Source organism: Varanus komodoensis, unplaced genomic scaffold, assembly GCF_004798865.1.
Source record: "Varanus komodoensis strain SLA01 unplaced genomic scaffold, ASM479886v1 scaffold9, whole genome shotgun sequence".
Classification (NCBI taxonomy): domain Eukaryota; kingdom Metazoa; phylum Chordata; class Lepidosauria; order Squamata; family Varanidae; genus Varanus; species Varanus komodoensis.
The window spans coordinates 10538947-10563816 of record NW_025336598.1 but is presented as its reverse complement, the minus strand read 5'-3'; the positions used below and the strand labels follow the sequence as shown (position 1 = coordinate 10563816).

Sequence of the window (24870 nt, the reverse complement as noted above, 5' to 3'; positions counted from 1 at the left end):
TATTTTCTTGTGTCTGAGCAAATTCAGTTTTGAAGAATTTTCCATTTCTTTTCCCAATAATTTTAAACTTAGTGTGATGCTTCATAGCATTTCTTTAGGCATGGAATTCCCTTTTTCTAGTTCAAACTTTATATGAGAAATTACTCACAAAAGGAGCTTTCACCTGTACTGTTGCAAAGGCTTCACAGACCCATTATGATATACAAAGGTTTCAATCAAAAGATGGTGCCTGCTGTTTGAAGCCACTTTTCATATGCAGTTCTCCCAGCTAAGGCTTATTGGACAATTTTTCTGCTCAGCTCTGAGAGCTGGGAAAAGCTGCGGAGCAAGGAAAAGGTTACATTGCTGATCCACTGCTGATTAAAGACCTTTTGACATGGGAAAGGATGTGAGAAAGATGTTGGCAGGTTCAGTGGGAACCGCCCCCCTGCCTGTTACTGGAATCCAGGGCAGTAATCTTAATGTTACTGCACAGTATTCCTAACAACTATACTAGATTTATGTAAAGACCTCATTACACTTTTAGTTTTATCTTCTATGTTTCCTGTATTAACTTTGCTTTTGTCAAGTCCTTCTGCAGCTAAGTTAACATTTTGCAGCAAGCCACAATGCCAGTATCTCTCCTGGATGGTTGCAGGCAGCTGACATCCCATACCATTCTGGAATTTTTGGCCACAGTACATACTACTTAGCACAGGTTAAATTTCATCTTATGTGAACTAGACTGCCAATATCAGTTACTATGGTTGGCATGGCAGAAGAGGATAGAAACAGATCTGGAAAGGAACACCAGTCAGCTTGAGGGCAACACTGAAGCCCTGTATGTAATTCATCTTGGACTGCAGCAGGGCCATATCAAGCAAGATAAAGCATGTGCTTCAGACAACATTCCAAAGAGAACACCATACCTCCAACTTCCCTCAAAGGGCCAAAGGGAAATCTTTGCACAACCAAAGTAGAAATTACCACATAGGAACCTGCCTTATTCAGGATCAGAACACTGTCTTATCTAGCCCAATTATTATCTGCTCTGACTAGCACTGACTCTCAGACCTGGGGCAGAAATATTTAGCAGATCTGACCCTAGCACTGGAAGTGCCAGAGACTGATGGGGGTCTTCTGCACACAAAGTGGGTCTGGTGTTCTGCTTTCTCAGTACTTTTAGAAGTTTCTTTAGAGATGTCTTGTGCTACCTACGCACAGTCCAGTACCAAGGGAGTGTCTTATATGAATCCTGATTTGAGAGAGATGACAACATGCTTCAGTTCAAGCTTCAGTTCAGGTTTAATGTTTGTCCAAATATGTATAGGAAACAAGCTTTCTTAAACACTGTGCTCATTAAAAACAAGAATGTGCTAAACAATCAGTGACTTTAAGTTTTCAAGATAATATTTATTGTCTATTATTTTGTATCTTCTATTACAAAGTCTGATATCTGAAAATAATTGTTCCTTCAGTATTAAATATATAATTCAAGTTCTGGGATGTATTTTTTGTCAGAATATAAAAATAGAGAATAGATCTTTGTTCTGTAAGCACCTTTTGCAAACTGAATAAGTCCATTCAGTTATATACTATTATTTTTAATACTAGTAACTATACTATTTTTAAATATGCAGAGAATTCCATGTTGTGGATTTTTAAAAATTTTATTAGTATGCTCACTGGTCACCAGTTCATTACTCCTGCAGCTTTGAAATCATAGCAAACCGATTTTTTTTTAAGGCTAAAAGTTACACAATTGCAGAACTTCTTTCTAGATACTTTGCTTGTCTTGGCTCAGTTGAGTAACGAACTCTACCAGAGTTCGTGTGGGCCGTCCTGCCATGCCTTTACGAAGGTATGGAACCTCATCTTTATTTGCCATCACACCAGCAATATCTAAATGAGCCCAGTGAGGAACAGTCACAAATTCTCGCAGGAATGCTGCGGCCGTGCATGCGCCACCAGACCTGATGGGAAGGAAAAATAAAATTATTAATGTATTATATATAACTGTTTACTTAGGAGTAAAAACTTACGTAGTGAAAAGTATACTATGGGAGCTCAATAAAGATGCTACGCCAAACTATGGTTGTCTCTAATAAAAATTTAGAATTTGAGCTTTGGGGTGTGTGTACCACAGGAAAACTGTGCTTCAGAGGTGCCAATCTGTTTCAGTTTCTGTCCCCTCATAAACTCCCTCCCATCGTTATGGAGCAGGTATTAGTGCCTGGAAGCAAAGTGATAGCTATTAACTATTATTTGTCACTTCAGACTTCATGCCACAAACATAGTTAATGCAAACCATAATACATAAGCACCATGATTTCTAATTCTGGCTGACTACAAACCATCATATTCAATTATCCTTTCAACTATGGTTTAGTGTATTGTCTTAACTAAACTGAACAGTCATTTCTGTCCTGTTAAGTAAGACTATTTCTTGAAATAACCAGATCTGGTAAGCCAGTTGCACGTCTCTGCCCACTGACTTGCTCTCACCATGAACCAAGTCTCAACTGAAGAATCTACTCCTTTCTACACCTAAAGGTAGTTCCTGGGTTACAAACAACCCATACTTATGAATGCACAGACTATCATAAACCCTTGATGAGTATCTCTAGAGAAAATCCATGAATATCTCTAGGCAACTACCAATGTATTTGACAATGCAACATCAGTGGCCTTGTAATTCTGATCTGTAGTCCGGGCACTACCTCTACTTCCCCAGGCTGAAAAGGAATAGCAGATGTGTAAGGAATTCTTCTCCTTAAGCATGTGTTCTTTTCAACTGTTTCCTCAAGTAGTCTCCATGCACTGGAAGGAGTGATTTATGTGCATTAACAGCAACATTTCAATTCAGCAACATACCTGTATTTACCAATGTTGTTGAGGTCTGCAAGCTGAGAGTCTGTAACTTGTCTGGTGTAATGTTCAAAGAGGGGCATCCTCCAAACACGATCCCCTGTCTGAATACTGGCCTACAAATTTAAATGCACCATGGGCAAAGGAAGTTAGTAGCAGAAAAAGCTTAAGTGTCTATACGCTGCACTCCTCTCATATACAACAAACTGAGACCATATAGTCTGAGACATAAGGCTCTTTTAAGTATTCATCAGTCTGTGATCTGATACAGACAGTATTCCAAGGCTATGCCTCATACCCATCACTGACTTACGGAGATTCCCAAGGTACCAAGATTTCCACCACCTGCCCCTCTTCTGCAGTGCTGCTTTCTCCCTTGCTTCCTATTCCAGCTCAATCCTTCCTTTCAAGCAGGAAAGTTGCCACATCTTTAGCTTCTGGCCATTTGTGAAGCAGCCTGCCACTTGCAATCCCTCCACACACTTCATCTGCGCATGAAGCAGTGCTGCTTGCCATCATTCCACTCATTGATAGTATTCACAGTCCACACACAGTCTCTGAACAGTCAGGCCACTGATTCAAGACAGAGACTGGCAACACTTCTGTATCACACAGCAGCCATGCCTTCTGAGAAGCTTTGTATAAACATTTGTATAAACCATGAGGTTTCACTTGAGATCATCACATTCTACCCTAAAGCAGAGGGTGCACAGTTCAGGATTCAATACTTGAAATGTGGCTGCCATGAGCAAGTGGACACAGAGCTTGGGACGTGATAGACACAGAGCTTACCTATAAAGCATTTCTCTAAGTCTCCAAATACCTTCAGTTATCAGTGCTCTAACTTACCTTGTACAGTTGATCCCAAAGCAGGTTTGAATTGGTGAAAACCCCAGTAGCTGCAGATCCCAGGGCGATATCCATGGCACCTGCACAGTATTATATAACTCAGGTTATTAACACAGCATGCCATTCTTTTGTGGTCATTTTCTACTCACATTTCTATGTAGCTTTCTCAAAGAAAATAATGACATGCATTTCCATACATGATTGGGCCAGATATTTTGTTCCTCTAGCTGCAATGCACCCCTTCTACATGCTGGGGTGGGGATCAGCAAAGGGCAGAACAAGAAATGGATTGGCTCACTTTGCGTTCTATATGTGCAGTTTGCCTCTGGCATCAAACAGGCTCGCCCTTTGCCTGGCTACACCCAGCAACTCAAACATGGGCACATCATGGGCACATCAAGCAACTGACATGCTCCTGCTTCTGATGTGAATTACATGTGCAGGAACTTGGGTTGCTTGATGTGCCCATGAAAGGAACAAAACTCTTATCCCCATCATGTGGTTGTGTGGTGGCTAAGGAGTACAAGAAATACTGGATCCGCACCTTCTACATGAAGAACCCCCACGCTCTTTGTATGGTGGAAGGCTCGCCTCCGAAAAGTCTTTAGATACTCCACTGGCCCAGAATGCAACTGCTGGGATTCTTAGGGGAATCCTGCTACGGGAGCCTGTCCTGCCCACCTGGCACATCTATGCAAGTGACCACTGGCAGCTGAGGGGAATTTTGATGAGGTTACTGTAAGCAAGCTCTGCTGCCTCTGGGCTGCATGGGTGCCTTTAATTATTTTAAGGCACCATCCTGTGCAAGTGTAGACAATAATGCAAGTCCTTTAACTTGCAGTGTGCCCTAGATTGCAGAGCTGGCTTGGTCATGCTGGGAGCAGGATTCCCCTTTTCCTATCTAAACTCGCATAACATTGTACCTTTAACTGCTTAAAGGTGCGATTTTGTCTAAACTCGCATAGGATGGTGCCCAAATGATTTTATCACGTTTTGTACGTAATCCCCTTGATGCTGGGGAAAGGCACCTCCAATGCCCCCCTCAAAGAAGCTGAGTTTGACCTTCTGGGCCTCTGTGGTTGCTGTGGCCTCCACTAAAAAAGGCTCAAAGGAACATCTCTGCTGCAGGTACCCAGTCCTGCTATACAATTAAAAAGCAGCATGTTCTCCTCAGCATTTGCAGAACTCTCTGTGAAGTCAGCACGATGACATTGCTGGGGAGGCAGTCTGAAAAAATCCTGACTGACAGTGGCACTGCACTGGCATGGCTGCAGTCTTTTCTGAGCACTTGAGTGGTGGTGCAGCGTGTCCTGGGAAGTGGGCACAACACCCTGCTTGCAGTAGACACCGAGACATCCCATGGGTAACTAAGCTCTGCAAACAGGGAGGACAGAAAGTTCCGACAAGTTAAGATTCGTTACCTGTCAGTGTTGCAGCATCTAGAATGGCCCTTGGATTAAAAGTGTGTGCATAACAAAGTGCATCAGCCAGCACCAACCTTCCCTCTGCATCAGTGTTATCCACCTTTTATGATGAGGGACCGAAAAGGAAAAAAAAAAACCAGACAGAATTAGAGCCTAATTTTCAGTATTGTTAACAATATTTTTATTCTGACCAATAACGAACACTCTTTAAGGCAGCAAATACAAACTTAAATCCATTTAAATTTAACAGGTAAATCTCAGAGTAAGAACAGTCACAACATAAAACTAAAATAAATAAAGCCAGATCTGTCAAGCCACTAGAAGGAAAAGATCCCAAGATTTAAAAACTTGGGAATGTAATATGTTCAGGTAGTGCTGAAAAGGGCACACGGTGAGTGCCGAGTAAGCCAACTGGGGAGGTCATTGCTTTCCTGACCTGCCACCACCCAGAAGGCCCTCCAGTGGCCATCAGGCACACCCAATCTGGTAGCACCCAGAGAAGGACCTCTAAAGGTGACATTATAGGTAGGTATATGAAGGTTTACATTGTGTCTGGAAATGGGCTGTTAGCCCATACCAATAGAAAATATTGCCCAGCCTGAGATGATAATATCACTGCAAATTTTGGACTATCTGAAGTTCCCAGAATGTTTTGGAACTCCTTCCACCTGCCCTGCCAGTTAACACACTGTGGTAGCCCAAATAGGAGGCTACCAAAACTAGGATTACTATTGATTATTTAAATGGCAAGCATGTGTTCAGTGCACTTGAGGGAGAACTGTGTTAACAACTAACAGCTCTTTTCATTGCATTTTAGATTTCCCGCATTCTCTCTGAGAGAATGGCAGCCTGCCTGCAGCAGAATGAGATAACATAGTAAGAAGAGGGTCATCTCATACTGGATGTGCAGGAAGCAACATGTCATGCATTGGAAATAAAAGCTCTAGTGCAGGCTGGTTTCTATTTGCAACAAGTGCTTTTTTAAAAAAATACTTTGACAGCATCCAAAACCTTACCCATCCTGAAGCAGTCATCTCATTATGTTGCATGTGTGGACCGAGCCTCACTTTATGGTTGACGTGACATTTAACCTGGGACTTCTTGACTCACATTTCTTTGCTGCTATACCACTCTTAAAACTATCACTTCTGTATAGAAATGATTTGCAAAGCTGGTCTGTAGGCCTTTCAAAATGATTCTTGCAGGCAAGTCAACCAATTCCCAATCCTGAACTATTTTCTCTGATAGCAGTAGAAAATCTGGCAACCTAGCATCACTTGCTGTATTCAAACTGTGCTGACTCAGCATCTTACACATACCTGAATAGTCTTTCCATTCATGGCCTTCACAACATCTCCAGGTTTGCTTGCCTTCCCACTGGGCAAGTTTTCACAAAGGGGTGTCAAACCTGGGATTGAAAGAAAACAGCTCTTACTGCAAATGGAGATTACACTTAGCATTATTTGGTGCTTTCAAGACCATTACTACCATTTTTTTCAGGTTTTATTTCTTGATGTTGTTTGATTTGATTAAAATTTCTGTACTACTGATGTTCTGTTTACATTTCAGGATCTGATGACTTGAAACCAAGACCCAGTTCATCTCTACATCTCTCAGCTAGGCAGCATATCAGATGAGCCATCCAGGTAGATAAAGCGTTTTGTCCATCATCCCTGCAGTTTCACCCACATCCCCCCTGATTCCAGACTTCTCCTTGACCAAGCTTTGGGCAAGAAGGAAGTGACTGGTTGCCACTGACCACAAGGCCTTGCTGGTATTTGCCAGAGTAGCGAGACAAGATTAAGCTGGGAGGCTCTCATCTGGTTCAAAGCACAACATAACGAGGCAATAGCTCCTTAGCACGCTGGCGGACAGGACAGCATTACAGTAATTTTTTCTACATGATGCCTCATGAACAGGTGAATTATGAGCTATTTTAATGTCTCAGCTGAGAGCTCTCTCAGATGTGCAGGCTTCTTAACATTGAGCCTTATGGGGGGTGTGGGGGGGGGTGCAGAGATGCTGGAGAGCCAAGCAAGCAAGAAATGAGGCAGGCTGATCCTAAGGAATGTGTGGGGAAGGACCGAAACCCTGGGCTCAAAGCATGGCTGCTCTAGTCGAAGCAGGGGTGGAGAATTGTTAGGAGGTAGCTATAGATTGCCCACAGTCCACCACAGGCCTGACAACATCAGGAGATGGGGCCCACCCATGACATCATATCCGGGGGCTGGCTCTAGCCTTTTTTGTGCACAAAGGAGGCAAAGATTCAGAAATCCAGGCAGGAATGATGGGCATGCAAAACTGCCCAGGGAGGTGGGGGGAGAACAGCTGCTTTGCCCAGCATACATAAGACCCACACTTCATCCTAATCTCAAGACGGCAGCAGGGATGAAGAGCGCTGGAACTCCCCCATGTGGAGGGAAGGCAAGTTCTCCCTGATGCAGGGGAGCCCCAATGCCTAGGCCACTCTGCATGCCTGCTGCTCTGTCCAAACAAAGGAAACAGTGGGGACTCTGCTGCTGGCACAGCTCTCCCAGGAGAGCTGGTGTGGTGCAGTAGTGAAGAGCAGGGGTCTGGAGCTCAGGCAACCTGGGTTCTAGTCCTCACTCAGCCATGGGCCAACTGGGTGACTTTGGGCCAGTCACAGCCTCTCAGCCCAACCTACCTCACTGGGCTGTTGTTGTGGGGATACGACTGAGAGCAGGAGAATGATGTAAGCTGCTTTGTGTTCATTGTAAGAAAACAGCAGGATATACTTGTAATAACTAAAATTAATAAATGAAATGTCAAATGGAGAAAACAACAAGGGAATGCCCTCTGAGGGAATTTCTCCATGGAGAGGGCCTGGACCCTAAGTCCTACCTGGTGGAGGAACCCTCAGAGACAACACGGGCCAGACTGGGGCTGCCCATGGGTCGAAGTTCTAACCCCTGAGTTAGACAGCCTGTGAAAGACCTCTTTGCCTGAAATATTGGGAAAGCTGGCAAGCCAGAGCAAGCAATGTTGTGACTCAAAGCAAGCCATCTTTGTAAGTTTGTAGAGCAAACTGTGTAGATCATGGAAATCTCTCTTGAAACATACACCCATGTCCACGATGTTTAAACAATCCTCCTTCCTTTTCCACTTACCAATAATATTAAGGGGTAGCTTTAATTCTGCAGCTGTCACAATAGCAGAGCAGATCGTGGCTGCTCCTCCCATGTCTGCCCTCATGGCATCCATATTGGCTGATGGCTTAATGGAGATACCGCCACTGGAAAGAAACAGGCACACACAGACACAACCAGAGATGAATGGCAGATCTGGATTCCCAAAGATAACAGATACAACGCCCCATCCCTCTCCACCCTTTATTAAGAGATAAACGGATGAATACCAAAGGTTGATTTTCTTTTTGTGCCTTGTGGGACTGTGGACAAAGTAACATTTAAACCACTTAACTGACAAAGCGAAGACTTTGAGAGGGTTGATCATTAAGCAGGTTGGCTAATAAAATCGCCCTTCAGAGGTTACACAAGGGCAAAGGACAATGAGACATGGCCCTGCTGTGCTTTGAGTGCCACCTCCAATGGGCATGGCTTTTCCCAGGCCTGTCCACATATTCGTGGGATACTTAAGGCAAGGAAGCCTTCCTGTGCAGATGCAGCATTCCAGGATCCAGAGAAGCCTCCGCACAGAGGCTTTTGTGCCTCAGATGTCCACATGAATGCACAGATGGTGGGGAGGGGTATTGAGCAGGAGTTCTGTAATCGCAGGCTTGGGACTGAACAGGTGACCCTGCAGCCCCACTGACTCTGGAAAAAGGCATCAAAGGGGGGCAAGTAACAACTAAATGGGCATTCAGCTTTTGTCTCCAAAATATGCACAAGAAAATACTTGCCTGTCAAAAGTAATTCCTTTCCCAACAAACACCAGTGGAAGCTCATTGGCATCACTGCTACCATTATAGTGAACCTCCAGGAAGACGGGTGGTTCATCAGAGCCTTTGGTAACACTCAGGAAGGATCCCATATTATGTGCTTCTATCCAGGCTTTATCCCTGTAACAAGTCAGTTTCATTCCAGAATGAATGGGAGGAAGGGAAAAAAATGAATTCCAGACACCCCCAAATTACCTGCAAAAATAGTATCCTTCCCCCTGAATTAAAGGGTGCTTTCAAAGTAAAGAGGCCTAGCTTTACCCTTTGCATCATTCTACTCATGCAATGGTTTAAAATAACATTTCCTGCCTTTTTACAGCAAATGTTAAACCAGAGCATGGCTTTTTTAATGGTCTGGGATACTGAACAGCATAGTCCTGCTCTGCATATAAAGAATGCAAAGTCATATTGGTAGAGAATGAAGCAAGGAAGCAAGAATTCAGGGAGCCAGTATAATACCTCTTCCTTGTGCATTCTCTCCCTTACTCATTGCAGCAATGTTGGCTGGACCTGGTTGTCCATTGTCTCTGCACAGGACCTAAGCCAGTCACTACTCTCTGCTTAATCCTAGCTCACCGTGTTGCTGCCAAGATAACAGTGCACTCCCTAAATCTTCTTGGAAAAAGAGAAGAATACAAATACACACACACACACAAACACACACCAATCAATATGGAGAAGTTACACAGGCAACTAACCATGGTCTAATGGCTTTCTTTTGAGGTTCTAGCAGACCAGCTAGAACCACTACAGTGAAGACTCAACTCCAATTCCAAAGTTTCTATTTTGAGTGGGTAAAGTCCAAAGAGCAAGCATGTCTTAAGGATTTGCAGCAGTTGCCAGGCATCAAGAATATTTATGGCTTTTAAATGAACAGCTGCTCCAGCATTTCCTTTGGACTTTCTAGTTTAAAATGAGAATAGGATGACTGCTAGCAGGATGCAGTGCTGTGGTTTCCTAAACATCTACCTCCTTTTTTTAGCTGAATTGACAAAATCTATCCCACACTAACCCAGTACAAGCAAACACAAATTCTTCAGGGCTGCCAGAGCAGTTAGCTTGGGGACTTCTACACAAAGTAGCACTTGACTCAGCACAGTCCTCCCTCCAGCATCAGCTCCCAGCAGACAAGCTGAAAGCAGCCATGGTTCTCTTAGTTGTTCTCACTTCATAAGAGGCAACTGCTCACCTTCTATGAACAATCACTTTGCTGCTGGCACTTTTGAGGTTCTCTTCAATAATAGCAGCAAATCTGGTAGGTGTAATATGGTTGGCTGGACCCTCCATAAGGTAGCGAGCCAAGTTCTGGCCCTTTGCATAGATAAGGCCTTTCTTCCAGGCATCGGCTCCATCGCTAAACAGGAAAGCATGAAAAGGGAGTCATGAAACATCACTGCACCAGTGTGAGGCCAGAACTCGGCTGCTGACCTCCATTTGCTAGCAAGCAGGACACAGTTGTCAGAGGAGGTTCACCAAGGCGATGAACAGCATCAAACATCCAACCAGGGAATGGGGTTATCACTGCAGAAACACCAGCCTGCCCTGGGGAGACCTCATGGGTGGTTTCATGTGCACAACAACATGGCTGAACAGCAACAAGGCACCACAATGACTGACAGGCCTCACAGGACGTCCATCAACCTCCAACATTATGCACGGGCCATTAGTCCTATAGGGGGCCTCACTCAGCCACCACTCTTCCATTTAAGCATTTCCAGCAAAGTGGACAGGGAGGAACAACTAAGTCACAAACAATATCAAAACATTGATCCAACACCCGACACAGTGAAAAAGCAGATAAAAGAAGCATTAAAAGATTACCCTTTGAATTACATGGCCTGGATAAAAGATGGGCTCTACCTGGTACTACAAAAGACACAAGACTCTGCCAAAGACAGTCGCAGGCACTGTCTGAATACAAACAATGCCAACACTCGATGCCTTGTTCATTTATATTGGCAAAGTTGGATGCTTTGTTCCTGTATGGATCACATCATGTAGCATCTTATTTCATCCACTTTTTGCAATTATAAAGGTTTATATAGAGGTCGAGTAGTGCACAGACCCAAAAACACACTGTGAGCCATTTTAAGTGACAGTGTTACACACGAAAGGTGAATCAAGAATTAGAAAGCTATTGATTCAGGACATCTGTGCAGATGTGATTTCTCAGCCAATCACCTCCCATGCAGCTGGACTTCAACCACTGGTTTCTTTTTTTGCTTAAACTCAGAATATTCGAAGAGTCCGAGGATGGCTCCTTCTGCTGCAGCCTGAGCATCTCCACAAGGGTCAACTTCTACAAAAGGGATCTCCAGCTCCTGAACCTGCTGGCATCCAACTGAAAAATAAAATATACATTGGTAATATTGAATACTAGGGGAGGGCAAGAGGTGGATATAAATGAAAAAGAGGACAATAAACTTTTAATCTGGTTCAGACTATCAATTATTACAAATTAGCTAAATTCTGTCTATATCTATAATTTAAAAACTCAAAAAAACTATTTAGCAATCCATGACCCATTAGTTCACTTTCAATTCCTTTTTCTGGCAGCTTTTGTCCTCATGCAACTCAGCAAGAATGGGAAAATGTCTTACCCAGCATTCCCCTGTAGCACAAGGATGACTGAGCAATTTTAGCAGAGCAAAGTCTACCACCATTGTTTTAAAATTATGTCATAAAAGCACCTTGGGTGCTATTAATGCTTATTTAGCATTTTTAAAAGTCACTTTTGCATGCAATGTTTGAGATGTTTGATTTATGAGGCCACCTGATTAGTTCTCCTAACCATGGAAATATTTAATAAACTCCCTGCTTTAATAAAGTAATGGGAAAGAAAAAACACCCTCCCCCACCCCACACTACTACAGGCCACCAATGTTTTTTATCGAGGCTACTGCAATTCATCTGCCATTTAAGTTGTATCTGTAGGGTTGGAGGTGGTTCTCTTCTGCTTTGTTAAGAAACCTGTCAGAAAGGGTACCCAAGCTTGCCTTTCCTCTCTTCCTTGTGTGTCGTGTCGTTCTGACTTTATGTCTGAGAGAAGACTGTCTTACTACTGATCTTTGTAAGCCATTCTGGGTGTCTTTTCAGCTAAAAGGAAGGATAGCATTCCAGAAATAAGTAGGAATAAATAAGCCCCTGAAACCATGCGGGCAAAAAGAAAAAAAAGAGCGAGAGAGATCTGAGAAGTGATGCTGCAAGCATGAACTGTGCTCTTGCATGCACAATATCTATCAGCAATCCTCAAGACAGCCCTACAGCAATAGGCTAGTATGATTATTCCCACATCGGAGACTTGGGCTGACACTCAACCCAGGTGTTCTTAAATCCAATCACATCCACATGAGAGCAGTGCCAAACCATGTATGAAACCTCACATTTGACTTCAACCTGGCCCGGCATTCCCCCGTGGAGCATGAACAGCTGGGTGGGGAGGCGTCTCGTGGGTCTGTACACCCTGTGCACAAATACTAGCAACTCATGTGCAATGGCAGCTGTGATTTCATCCCACATGCATGTGGAGGTAAGTGGGTTTAAGTACCCCTAGATACAACCATATGGCTTTTGTAAGCCAACTCAGTGGGTTGACAGCAGCTTTGGACCAAAGCCCTATGCAGTTTCTTCAGCACAATCCTATAGTTACCTACACAGAAGCTGGGCCCCACAGAGTCAAGCAGGGTTTACTCTCAGGTGAGTGGGTACAGGCTTGTACCCAGCTGCTAATTCTGAAATGGACAAGTATCTTCAAAAAGGCAGCATATATCCCATTAGAGAAACTATTAAAGCATGGGAGTAAATATTTAATTTCAAGTTAACCTGCAACTGCTGCTCTTATGTTTTCTTTGTCTTCATCCCAGTTTTCTAGTTGGTTCACTCCTGCTGCCTTCTTGCCCAGGCCAACAACTACGACGCTTGAAAAGTCCTGCAGCAAAATGGCAGAGAACATTAGTTAATCTTACCACTGGAAAAAAAGGTACTATAGCAATGAATCATTTTTTAAAGCTGGATGCAAACTCAGCACTTACCTTTCCAGTTAGTGAAATAAAAGGCACTACAGATAATAAAAGCTGAACATCAAACACCAGATGTGGCTGGCTAGTATTGGCTGCCTGCTTTTGAGATTATTTCTAAGGGCCGGTTATAACCTATGAAGTCTGTCAACCCAACTCTACTTGGCCACTACAAACTAAAGCGGACCTTCTGAGTAGCAGGCCCCTGATAAAATGATTACCTCCTCACTGAAACTTGCCTAGCACCAACTCCTTTTGGTGCCAGGTCAAGTCTGCCCTCTCCTCCCAGGCACTGACATTATCTGCTTTCAACAGGTGTATTACTGAAAATTATTCTAGCTGTTTAATTGTTTTTCAAATTTTGTATATCTGAAAAAGTGTTTTATTCTATTTTTTTGTTTTGTTTTATTTGTGCACTGTATGTTGTGAATTTTTTGTGACCTACCCAGCAAGCATCAGCTATCTGGGGGTATAGCATGAATTAATTAATATCAATATCAAGCCAAAGGCACAATGTTTTCCTGCAGAAGCTAAGCAAAATTTACCACAAAGCTCACCTTTAAAGCTCCACTATTCTCTCCAATCACTCATCAGAGAAAAGAGCTTCCTCCCATCACTTGCCCTGAAGTGACAAGGCTTGGGGCCCAAACTCGCCCTTGGGCTAGAGGCTTCTAATCCATCCCCACCAGGATCCCCTCTTCACAGGTCAGAAAACCTCCGAGAAGCATAGGGGATTTTAGTTGGTTCTTGCCAGATGAAGTTTCTTCTGGCTTCAGAGCTCCACCAGTAGGAAAAACAGCTTTAAAATGAACCACACAAAAGGAAGGTGGGCTGTGGGCAAGATCAGCAGGCCCTGCTCGGCTCATGCAGCACTTTAATTTGCCCTCCACCTTGCCATATTATAAGGAGCCAGTAGAAAACCCGTCTGGGGATGTGGGTGCGGCACATTTCTGACAAACCTACAATACCGTAAGAAGAATTACGTTGGAAACAAAGTTAGGTTTCGTTAAATAGTCATTCCATACCTGATGCAAGCCATGAAAGACACGCGTCTTTCCTTTCTTCAGTGGAGGCCCTGAACTGCAAGACAGCATAAACATTATCACAAAACAATGAAAACAACAGATTACAGCATGAAGGATTGCCACATGCCTGGAAAAAAAAGACAATTTGGTCTGCTCTGTGCCTTTTAAGAGCAAGCTGATCAGCAGAAATCAGCAAATGAAACTTCATGCAGAATGAAAATAAAGCACATGTAATTTTAGATCTTGCCTCAGTCCAATGGGATTTGTGATTCGGAGTGTATCTGTTCAACTGTATTGCTGCTGCTGCATTGCATTACTATTGTTTCTCATCTGTGTGGCTGACTATCAGTGTATCTGTACAACAGCTTGTCAGCAATAAATCATTCTTACCAATATCATATCAATATCTGTAGATGCCAATCCTGTTAAAGGCAGGAGCAGGGGCTGAGAAACTTGGCAAAGTTAGTAGCAGCATTCCCTGCCACAGTTAGTGCATTGCCTTGCAGGCCACCAGGACAGCACCACGTCCGGACTTACAAGCCCCCGAATTCCCAAAGTTCCCCACTGTGCCTTTTGTTCAGCTCCTAAAAAGGCAGCATGCATGGGGAACAAGGAGGCAGCCATAATTTGCCTGTCACCAGTTCTGCAGGCATCAGTAGTAGCTCCTGGCTCAGGTGAGCAGCTGCACAGGGTCGGGAGAGGCTAGAATGGCACGTGTGGTGCTCTTGCAGCTCCAGAAAGCATTAGAAAGAACCATGTGGCACTGCAAGGAGCAAGGTGAGGGCTGGAATAAGCACTGGTTTGCTCCAGCTGACTGAAGTCCTCGGGAAGCGGTGAGCAGTGGCAGTGACACAGAGCAGCCACTCTGGCTTATTAACCACCCTTCTGTCATGGAAACCCAGCCTTGGTGTTAAAGCAGCAGGCACAAAGCCGGCAAGAAATGGGGAGGCGAAGGGCCTCTGTTCCCTGTAACTACAGCTTGGTTGCCCCTTAATGCTCTTCTGTCCAGACCATGACTGTGAGATAAACCAAAGAGGACCCATCTTGGTACTTACATTGCCAGCAGTTCCCTGAGCTTCCCAGCTACGAGTTTATCAAAGGCATCTCCTGCATGAGTAAACTGAGGTGCTCCTTCTTCCTGCTCATTGGCAAAGACACCTAGGACAAGGCCCTAAAAAAAGTTTCATTACCTCTTAGGATGCAGTCCCAGAAAATGATTGCAAATGATCTCGGGGAGGGGAGGGGAGGGGAGGGGAGGGACCCTTTTCCTACACAAATATAATGCTTTACACAGACAACAACATTGTCTCCTAATGGAAGAAAGTTCTTTATATAGCAAGTTGTGATGAAATATCCTAAGGTGATGCCACATCATAGCTCAAGAGTGTTTTTCAGTGTAGAATACGCTGTCTTAGCACTTCACATCAAACGCTAGCATTCATACTGGAGGAATGACCTCAATCACAGAGGATTACACAAGTTGCCTATATCAGTTAGTGACTCCCTGATAATTATAAGGAGTGGAAGAACCAGTCAAACAAACCAGATAAGATGGGGTAGTCTGGTATTACCTACTAGAAAAGCAAACATTATTTCCCAGCTTTTAAAAAGCCAACTTTGCATAAAAATACTGTGAACTAAAAAAATGTTTCTTTCAGTGCCTCACTGCACATGCATTGAAAAATTATTTTTGTATAAAGTAGTGTGCATACGATGTGTAAGCAGTGTCAGAAATATTTATGATGGGATATTTCAATGCCATATCTACAGATAAATTGATCTACAGAGTCAGAACAATTCAGGTATAATCCTGTGCACACTGCTCAAGCCAACACACATTGAACAGATATCCCATATAAATGTTATGTGCAAGTGTCTGATGGGACAAGCATACCGAGGGGACAGGGCAGGGTAAGAAGGCAAGCTCTAACTTCCCCAGTACTCACAGGGGAAACACTGGGGGAAAAATAATTGCACCTGTCCTTAAATGTCTCCATACTGAGTTTTAGTTTTATTTTAATCTGAAACAGACCAAGCAGGCTGAAAATCTAAACACAGGAGAGGTGGCTGGAGAAGCTGCTTAACTCTTTCCATTTCAATAACTTCTTTGCTCAAAATTGCTTCTGCTGAGTTGCTTCCTCAGCTGCAAGGGGAAAATATATGGAAAGTAGCTTACAGAGGGACAGCCCAAACCCACTGTGCTGAACAAGAAAGGAGAAGATTGAGCAACTTTTCCTTATTACCCTTTCCTCTGCACAGACTTGTAACATATTCAAGACCTATTTTTCTTTCAAAAAGATGACATGGGGAGACAAAACATCTAACATTCACCCATCCAGTCCCATATGCGTTGTAAAAGAACTTATAAAGCAAAGCACTTGGTTTATTTTGAGTCTGTAGCCTGTCCTGTTTCCAGACTCTGCAAAAACTTCACGCCAGATAAAAATTCAGAGGATTGATCCAGACTCAGTTAAAAACATCTAAATCAAATTAATTTAATCTAGGGGTCATATTAGGGTACAAGGCTAGTTTTTCCTTGAAACCAAGTTTCAAAAATATTTCCCTGCCATGCTCATAAAACTGAAACATTACCCCCTTATCATCTGCTTAAGCACTGACAAAGTGTTGGTTTTTTGGGGTGAGGAGAATAATATACAGAAAGATCCTAAGCAAATCAAGATATTAGTGCAAAGTTCCTACTTGTCGCATACACTTGTGCATAATGCACATTTTATACACTCCCACCACCAGATGTCCCATCCACACTATGCAATCAAACAGTAGATCCCATATTTGCCATAACACCCCCATGGCACACACCTTATTTGCAGCACTAGGACTGCTGTGATCAGTTTTCGGCAGCATGACTAGCTACCCTGGTGTCCTCTGTTAGGCCCTGTTGCAGCAGTTGGCAGAGGCTGCAGCCTTTATAGCAGGGAAAGGCAACTTTGTCCAGCCCCTTAAATGTTCCAGGCTACTCCTGTGAGTCAGCAATTGAGCTGAACTCTAGTCTGTCAAGCCGAGTGTGGCAAAAGCAGAAGGGTGTGGACAGATACAGGCCCTTTCCAGAACTTAGAACAGGCTGCATTTCTGATCTACATTATCACCTCTCTCAATGTTGGTTGTTCCAACCAATAGGAGGACAATCCTCAGGCAGGCATACAGAATTTCCAAGGAGTGTGACTTACAACAATGCTATGGACTGAAGTGGACCAAGAACACACTTTATTCATTTCAGAGGATTGTGTTATCTTCTATGATTTCCACTGCAACATTAAGCCTATTTTTGGGGGTGACCATGTGCAGGGGAAATACAGAGCTCCTGGACTACTTTTAATAGTTGTACAGCTGAGGGAAATTTTGGAAATTGTAGCTTCTCATGTAGGGATGAAAAGCGAACCAAATCTACCCAAGTATGTTCTTCCAGACAACTATTAAATAAACAAGTCTGTCATCTTTTGCAACTAGTCTCCCACTCATTAAATAGAAATTAAAATGAACAACAACAACAAACAGGAATGGTGGCACTCCAAGCTGAAGATGGTGGTCCAGGAGTGGGCAACCTCCTACAAGTCCCATCAGGTCCTAACTAGTACAGCCAATAGTGAAGGTTGATGGGAATTGCAGGCCAAAACACTGGAAGGCCTCAAGCTATCCCTCTTGTTCTAGATTCTAGTCCCAATCTGGGAGCCCCTGTCCATCAGTATAGCCCACCCTTGCCCAATCTGGTGCTCTCCAGATGGTTTGGGCCCCAGCTGTTAGGATAGTTAATGGAACTCATTCCCAAAACAATTGTAGGGCAAGTTGCAATTCTAAACACATACTCCAGTGAGGCTCTCACCTGCCCACATCAGCTACATGCATCTAAGTATTTTTCTGTGTGGTCTAAGTATTCTTCCTTGTAGAGTTGGAATAACAGCACCAGAAGAAGTGGCCACAGTGACCTCAAAAAAGGGGAAGTGATTTCTTGCACATGAGCCAAAGCTGTGTGCACTAGCAAACATGATGCTAATGAGATTCCATTGATATTGTCCCCATAACTTTAAAAACAAAACCAGGACTACAACAGAAGCAGACGGCCGACCTGATCGAATCAAGGGTCCACCGAAAGCAGCATTCTGCCTCCGCGGAACCGTATGCTTTGTCTTCTCCACCTGGTGCCCGCCAGATGTGTTGGGCTCTAACTCCCACAATTCCCAGGCAGCATGGCCGGAGGAATTCTGGAAGTTGCAGACCAGCATACTAGAAGGCATTAAACTGGAGAATGAGAGCTCGTGCCACAGTCCGCTTATTCCTTCTTTTGCAAAGCCCTGTCCGACTCTGACGTCGTTGCTACTGTTGATCCAACCATCTCCACAGAGACACAGCTCCGCTACAGATAGACGTTCCACGGGGGTATCTCGGTTGAACGCGCCCAAAGCGGTTTTCCCTCCTTAAGTCGAGCCCCCTTCTTCCTTGGGAAGGAGAAGCCACTGCAGCGGCCTCGGCCTCGGGCTCTGCGGGCCGACGTTCCCGCCCTCCTCCCGGCTCCCCGCTCTCGCTTCCCCACAGAGCTGCTCGCCTGAGCCCGCCTGCCGCGGTCCCTTCCCCGCCTCGCGCCCTCTTGGCCTCCTGCGCCCAAGCCCCACCTGCTTCCTGTGGCGGGCGCCGCCGCTGGAGACGCACGAGGCCATCAGGACGCGGAGATCCTTGCAGCGCAGGAGGATCCTCCCTCTCGCCAGCAGCGGCAGAAGCATGACCGCCACCGCCCAGCGGAGGTCACGGGGCGTCGAGAGCGCACGATGGGAAGGAAGGCCCGCCTTTGACGGGAAGGAAAGCCCACGTGCGCCTGCCTGGCAGGCTCCCCGCCCCTCTTGTTTGGTCCCCGCGGCGCTTGCTTCCCTCCGCAACAGGCGTGCATGGAGGAGGGGGAACAGGCCAGAGCACCGCTGCACCACCACCTCGCTAGGTGCAGAATCTTACTGTTGAAAATGTCGGATAGTCGAGTGTACTGCGTTGTGTGTACCCCATGCTGAAACACAGCGTTTCTCTGTGGCGTAACAGATTCACATCCTGGAGTCAGGAAAGTGATAAAAGCTTCATAGCAATACACACGCACAGCTCACCTGTGCTCGCTCAGCCACGCTGCTAGATGCAGTGTTGTGAAGGGCTTGGATGGGGATCATGCGAGGAAAAATAAGTAGTTAAGATGCATTTTAGCTTATTTCCAGGAGATTCTCGTGGTGAGAGTTCGGGGAAAATCCAGTGGTGCAACAACACCCAATGTACGAATGTATAACTAGGAGGTCATTGGTGGTTTTATATTTTGAAAAGATGATTTAGGAGGGGAAAACTGAAAGCACAGCTGCAACATGAAACTGCCTAGATCTGCCTCCAAAGTGCCCTTCAGTGACTTACCCCAGTCTTGATTTCAACAGCATGTGGTTATCCATGGGAGAGGAAGCTTCTAGAGAGCCATTTGGAAATTGCAGGGAAATATCCTGCAGGGAAAGGCTTAAGTGCCCCCTTCCCATACTGCTCCACTGCTCTGAATTGTGCCCTCCTTAATAGTAGGCTTGTGGCCCCAGTAAGAAAAGGGGCCGTTAGTGTATGGCAGGGGTGTCCAGACTTGTTCAAGAGCCACATCAGGTAAATGTCAGATGTTTGAGAGCTGCCAGTGGGTGCCTATGGGTGGCGAGCAGCCAACAGGGAGCCGCAAAATACTCACAGGGGTGCATGCGACTCAGAAGCCTCAAGTTTGGCCACCCCTGGTCGATGACATATACTTGCACATGATGTGTAATTATCGTACTGCTGCTGTACTTGCTGGGAAAGCTTGCATTGTGTAGTGAGGTTTTTCCTGCATTACTTTCTAATTCCAGATGAGCTGGAAAATCTTTGGGGACATATGAAAGGTGGTTCATGCCATGATTACTGCAAAGCTCAAGCAACTGAGCACATAAGATAAAGCAAACAAGACTTGTAAGCCAGCCTGTGCCGCTATATTTATGGTGCCCCTTGAAAAGGCCTGTTTGCTTGTAAAGCAAGAAATGTACTAAACAACAGCTGCCATCCCTGTTTTATAGTGCTCAGTGGTGTACTTACGACATGGAACCTATATTAGAGAAAGTCCTTAGAGAAAGCCACTCCCAAAATTAGCAAATCATGAAAGATGCTGCACAGCTTTGGAGAAGCTGGCTTCTCTGTATGTAAGGGGAACCTCTCCGCAGGAGGCAGACTGATAAGGAAGCAAAGAGAGATCCAGGAAGGAGAGGCAGAGGTGAGGTAGAACCCACAGGAAAGGAGAGAGCATTGGGATGCCTGGATAGGGAGAAAACCAGTCATCTCTTTCTCCTTGGGAAGTCCAAGCTGCAAGTCTAAGGAAATAGCTGTATAAGAGCATAAATACACTTTTAATTCCTGCATTGTTCCCTGATAGGTCCTTAACTTTGCTCCAAACTTGCTCTTCCCTGACACGCACAGACCCAGCCTGTGGTCCAATGCAGACTAGTAGTCATTCTGAAAGTCAATACTGAAATTAAACATACTTTAAAAAAGTGTGACCAGTAGGCACTGCTCTTGCTATAATCAGGAGGTATTCTATTAAATGTATAATAACATTGCACAAGAATTGTGTACATTTATTAGAATGGCCTTGTGGGATCAAGCCACCTAGTCTAGTTTTTTCTAGCAGTATCCAGTCAGATGGAAGCTGTTTCAAAGCTCACCTGTAGGATACAAAGTGGTAACCATTTCTGTTTGGTTGCCCCCCGTTTCTGGTATTTGCCCTTTCATGCACTCTTCCTCTCAATAAAGGCATGTAAGTACCTCCCTTCATTGTGAGGAAAAGCAGCTGGTGGAATACATTGTATTTAATCTTGATGCAAGTGTTTAATTTTCCTTTGCTAGGCAAGGGAACAAATCGCCCTCCTTCCCTAACTGTGTCTCCTGACTCACAAATTATTCATTTCTACTTTGCAGTAGCAAGAAATTGTTCACGACTACACGTTTCTGGTCGTGTGATTGTTTGCAGGTATTAGCCTTTAAAATGAAGGTTAGATTCTATCTCATCTGTATACTCTACTTTCTGGGTAATATTTTAACAGGCAGGCTGCAACTTGAACAATTCCCGTTGAGTTAAGTGTATGTGAACTTATTGTTCCTTGCCTATCCGGGCCAGCGCTCTTCTCTGCTTTTCAAGTAGAAGCCACAGCACCAAGACTGCTCAGGGGCTTTCCCGGTACACAGCAGGGAGGAGATCAGTGTGTGACATTGTGCACCAGATTCCCCTGGAGACATTTTTAGGCATCACCTCTCCGTCCCCCTCTACATCCCCAATTACTCACCTATCGAGGCAATTCCAAGAGGCACTCTTGGCCCCGGGATAAAGCTTTTTCTCATCCCTGAGAGAGGGCTGTGTTCTACCCAGTGCAGCAGGATCTCTCAGACAAGATTTGCATAGCTCGCCCTGAATTCAGTGTGTTCAGTTTTACACTGCTGCTGCTCTATGTTCCTCCCCAGTCGCTGACTGGCTGATTGTCCCTCATTCTCATCTTCCCATCCTTCTCTACCCCCTTGCTGTTTGTGGTCACCTGACCACAAACCTTCCTCTGGTCACCCAGATTTCAGCAACTGGCCCAACATTAATGGAAAAACAAGGCAAAGCTAGAGAGTTTCTGCTGGAAGTAAGGTGTTGCTATGCAGAGAGAGACCGGGGGGGGGGGGGGGGAGAGAAGGGGTTGAAGAGCTGTGCTTGAGGTAACTGGAAGCTGCCAGTGGTCCTTGGACCTTGCAGTGAAGAACACCGCTCTAGCCTTTGCATCCTCCAATGAAGCATTGTGTATTCATGCCTAACCCCTGATGATTGCCTGAGCAGTGATGGCTTACACATGTGAGTCAAAGAACCATCAATCAGTTACCATATCTTAAACAAAGTGTTCAGATTACTCATTGTGATCTCAGACAATGCATTCTCTTCAGAGGAGATAGCTAATGCATTTAGCTGGGAGTCACCAGGGAAAGCCAGTGAGGTACATGCATGTGCAAACCAGCCCTGAGTTTCACAGCACTAAAGAAATGTGTGGAAGCAACAAATGCTTTTCTTGAGGCACTTCACTTGGAAAAAGTTAGGGACAGCTTGAAGGTTAACTTAAAAGCTAGTGGTGCTTTCGCTGTTCTCTGTGTGAACATGTGAAGCGTTTGCTTAAAGTACAGAGTACAGCACCCTGACTGGCAGCAGCTTGCCAAGAGCGGTACCACTTGAAATCCTCCAGTTGGAGAAGCCTGGAAGAGACCCGCTGCCTGCAAAGGGGTTGCTCTCCCACAGAACCTTCTCTTTATCACAAAACTTTTATCTGTCCCTCCTACTATTGCTACTTCTGGTGAACAATAATGTGATGTGCTGTGGTCATCAAATCAGGAGATAGTCTTGTTACAGATTTTGCTTAGCTGATAGGGGAAAGATGGTTCCTCCATGAAGGTTGCTGAAGACTAACCTACCAAGCAAGGTGCCCATGAGGGACTGGAATGTAGCTGGAGTGTACCTAGTCTGGAATGCTAGAAAGACCCTTGGTCTGATCCAACATGGCTCTTCTTATGTTTTTATAAGTGAGATGGGACCATGAGTATTGGAACCTGTACAAAGAAGGCATTCTTAGCCCCGGCCTTTCCCTCCCACAGCACACCTCTTCAACACTGTAGTGCAGACTGTGCATCTTCTGCCTGTTCAAATATAAATCAGTTTGTAGTATGCCAATGCAACCAGTATGTGGCCCCACACATCCGAGGGAATCTGACTGGGACAGGTTGCACTGGGGCTTAGAATCATAAAACTGGAAGGAGCCAGAGGGCCCTCAGGTCCAACCCCCTGCTCAGTGCAGGTCCCCAAGTTAAACCATCCCTCTCAGATGGCTATCCAGCTTGCCTACCTAGCAACTGAGAGGGGCTCAATGAAAGGAGCTTGACTGTTCTGAATGGTCTGGAATCCCAACCTGAGAATATCACAGTCATTAAAGTTGGTGAGAGGGAAGACACAAACACAAAACATATGTAGTTTAAACTTGGTCACAGAGAACTGATGCATATTTGGCATGTATTCACTCACTGTGTCACTCCCACTATGTTTTTCTTGTATACTTGTTATAAAAAAGTGGTTGAACTGACACCATACGTTTCCAATTCTTTCTCATCATGAGCCCCTGTGAAGAAGCCACCAGACACTTTTTAGGCTTGGAAAAGTGGATAAGCCAATGCCTCCTTTTGTAACGAATTTCTAATTCTGTTAAGTATTCAGTTCATTTAATAAGTTTTGTTCCCAGAATGAACAAAGGCTTGAAGGCTTTCCAAACTCTTTGGAAACACGTACAGAAACATATTTTCTTCTTGAATCCTAGAAGCATTTTCCATTTCTTTCACTAATTAAAAGCAGAAAATATGGGATCATGGTCTTTAAAGACTATTCCTGTCGACATTTCATTTTTGTCTATTAAATGTTGTATCTAGTGTCTCCTAATTTTAACAGCAGAATGGTGATTTGTTCTGATGTTGAGGTTTAATATCTTCAAATATAATATATCCAGTTTAGCAAATCAGTTGACACCATTTCTGGGAGATACTTAAGAGTTCCAAAAAAAAAAAAAAAAAAAAAAAAAAAAAAAAAATTAAAAAATTTTTTGGAAAAAATTAAAAATTCTAAAAAAAAAAAAAAAAAAAAAAATCCAAACAGAGTTGCTGAATTCTGTGTGAATTACTGATACAATTAACAGGCTTCAAAAGATTGGGTTTTATTATGATCACTTTCTTCTCTAACATGATCACACTATGATCACACAAATCTCCCAAAAAAGATTTGGGAGCCACCATGACCAAAGTTATGTTGTCTATGCTTTCCTTGGGAGTTTCCTTGGCAAAAATATACATGAGCTCTGGCTGCATATGGAGCTTGTGTACATTTTGTCCGAGGGAAAACATGACATTTCACTTCTGGATGTGATCTCAAAACACAGGCCACCCCAAAAGGTAGTACCGGTAACCCTCTGGAAAGGTAGAATTGAAGGAGCAGCAACATAATTTGTAAAGCACACAATTCATCTTTGTCACCACATAAAGTGTATCTGCCAGAAGTCTCTCCCTTTCCATGTGCCATGTTATCCCCCACAACCCATTTTACTTCATACATTTTTTGTCTCACAGACATTTACTGAATTTGCCTGTATGAAGCAGGGAAAGGGGGCTGATATCAGGGACAATCCTCAGAAAGAAACCACACTTTCCCTCTTCAGAGCTTTGGGACAGCTGAAGTTGGGTGTAGGGGCATCTCTCTCACTCACTCACACTTAGTTTTCCCATTGCAGTGACTTCCCTTGCCTTCATTCACTTGTAAGGAGCAAGAAAAGGGGCTGTAATTTGAAAAACTTGCAGACGAAATGCAATTGCTTTTCCCACATATAAATAACACTATATGACAGCAGTGTGCATGCCGGGACCATAATTATTTTTGCCTAGGATAACAAAATAGCTTGTGCCAGACCTACAGAAAGAGAAAAGCCAGCTAGGGGAGGCTTGTCAGGCCTCTTCCTGTCATGCTTCCCCTCATTCTCCACCTGCATTCAGAAATGTAGTGTTGTCCTATGAGGTCTACAGCACAGGCTTTTCTTCAGTGTTTTGAATTGGCTTTCCTTAAATGAGTTTAAAGTCTAAATTATCCACTGCACAGTGTAGTCCATGAGGTAAACATGGCTGAGGTATTCTTATTTTGTGCTGGGCTTGTGGAAAGTTTGGCACAGCGTGAGAGCATCTTGTGCTGTTTCCAA

General features: G+C 44.3%; 1 protein-coding gene and 1 long non-coding RNA gene across 3 annotated transcripts in view; both read right to left on the bottom strand.

Annotated features, from left to right (window-relative positions):
- Nucleotides 1-24870, bottom strand: part of LOC123017262 — a 731707-nt gene that overhangs the window by 358122 nt on the left and 348715 nt on the right. The window lies entirely within an intron of this gene.
- On the bottom strand, nucleotides 1634-18852 carry LAP3 (leucine aminopeptidase 3). Of its 2 annotated transcripts, none has more exons than XM_044418505.1 (13): nucleotides 18709-18852; nucleotides 15136-15251; nucleotides 14081-14135; nucleotides 12862-12967; nucleotides 11221-11380; nucleotides 10229-10393; nucleotides 9001-9159; nucleotides 8249-8373; nucleotides 6440-6528; nucleotides 5118-5220; nucleotides 3697-3776; nucleotides 2854-2963; nucleotides 1634-1952 (listed from the first exon to the last, which is right to left on the bottom strand). In XM_044418505.1, exons 1-13 carry the CDS (start codon nucleotides 18814-18816, stop codon nucleotides 1757-1759), a joined length of 1572 nt encoding a protein of 523 aa, XP_044274440.1. In that variant the 5' UTR covers nucleotides 18817-18852; the 3' UTR covers nucleotides 1634-1756. The 2 variants fall into 2 exon arrangements, with proteins under 2 accessions (XP_044274440.1, XP_044274441.1); XM_044418506.1 differs by lacking the exon at nucleotides 18709-18852 and adding an exon at nucleotides 16901-17601.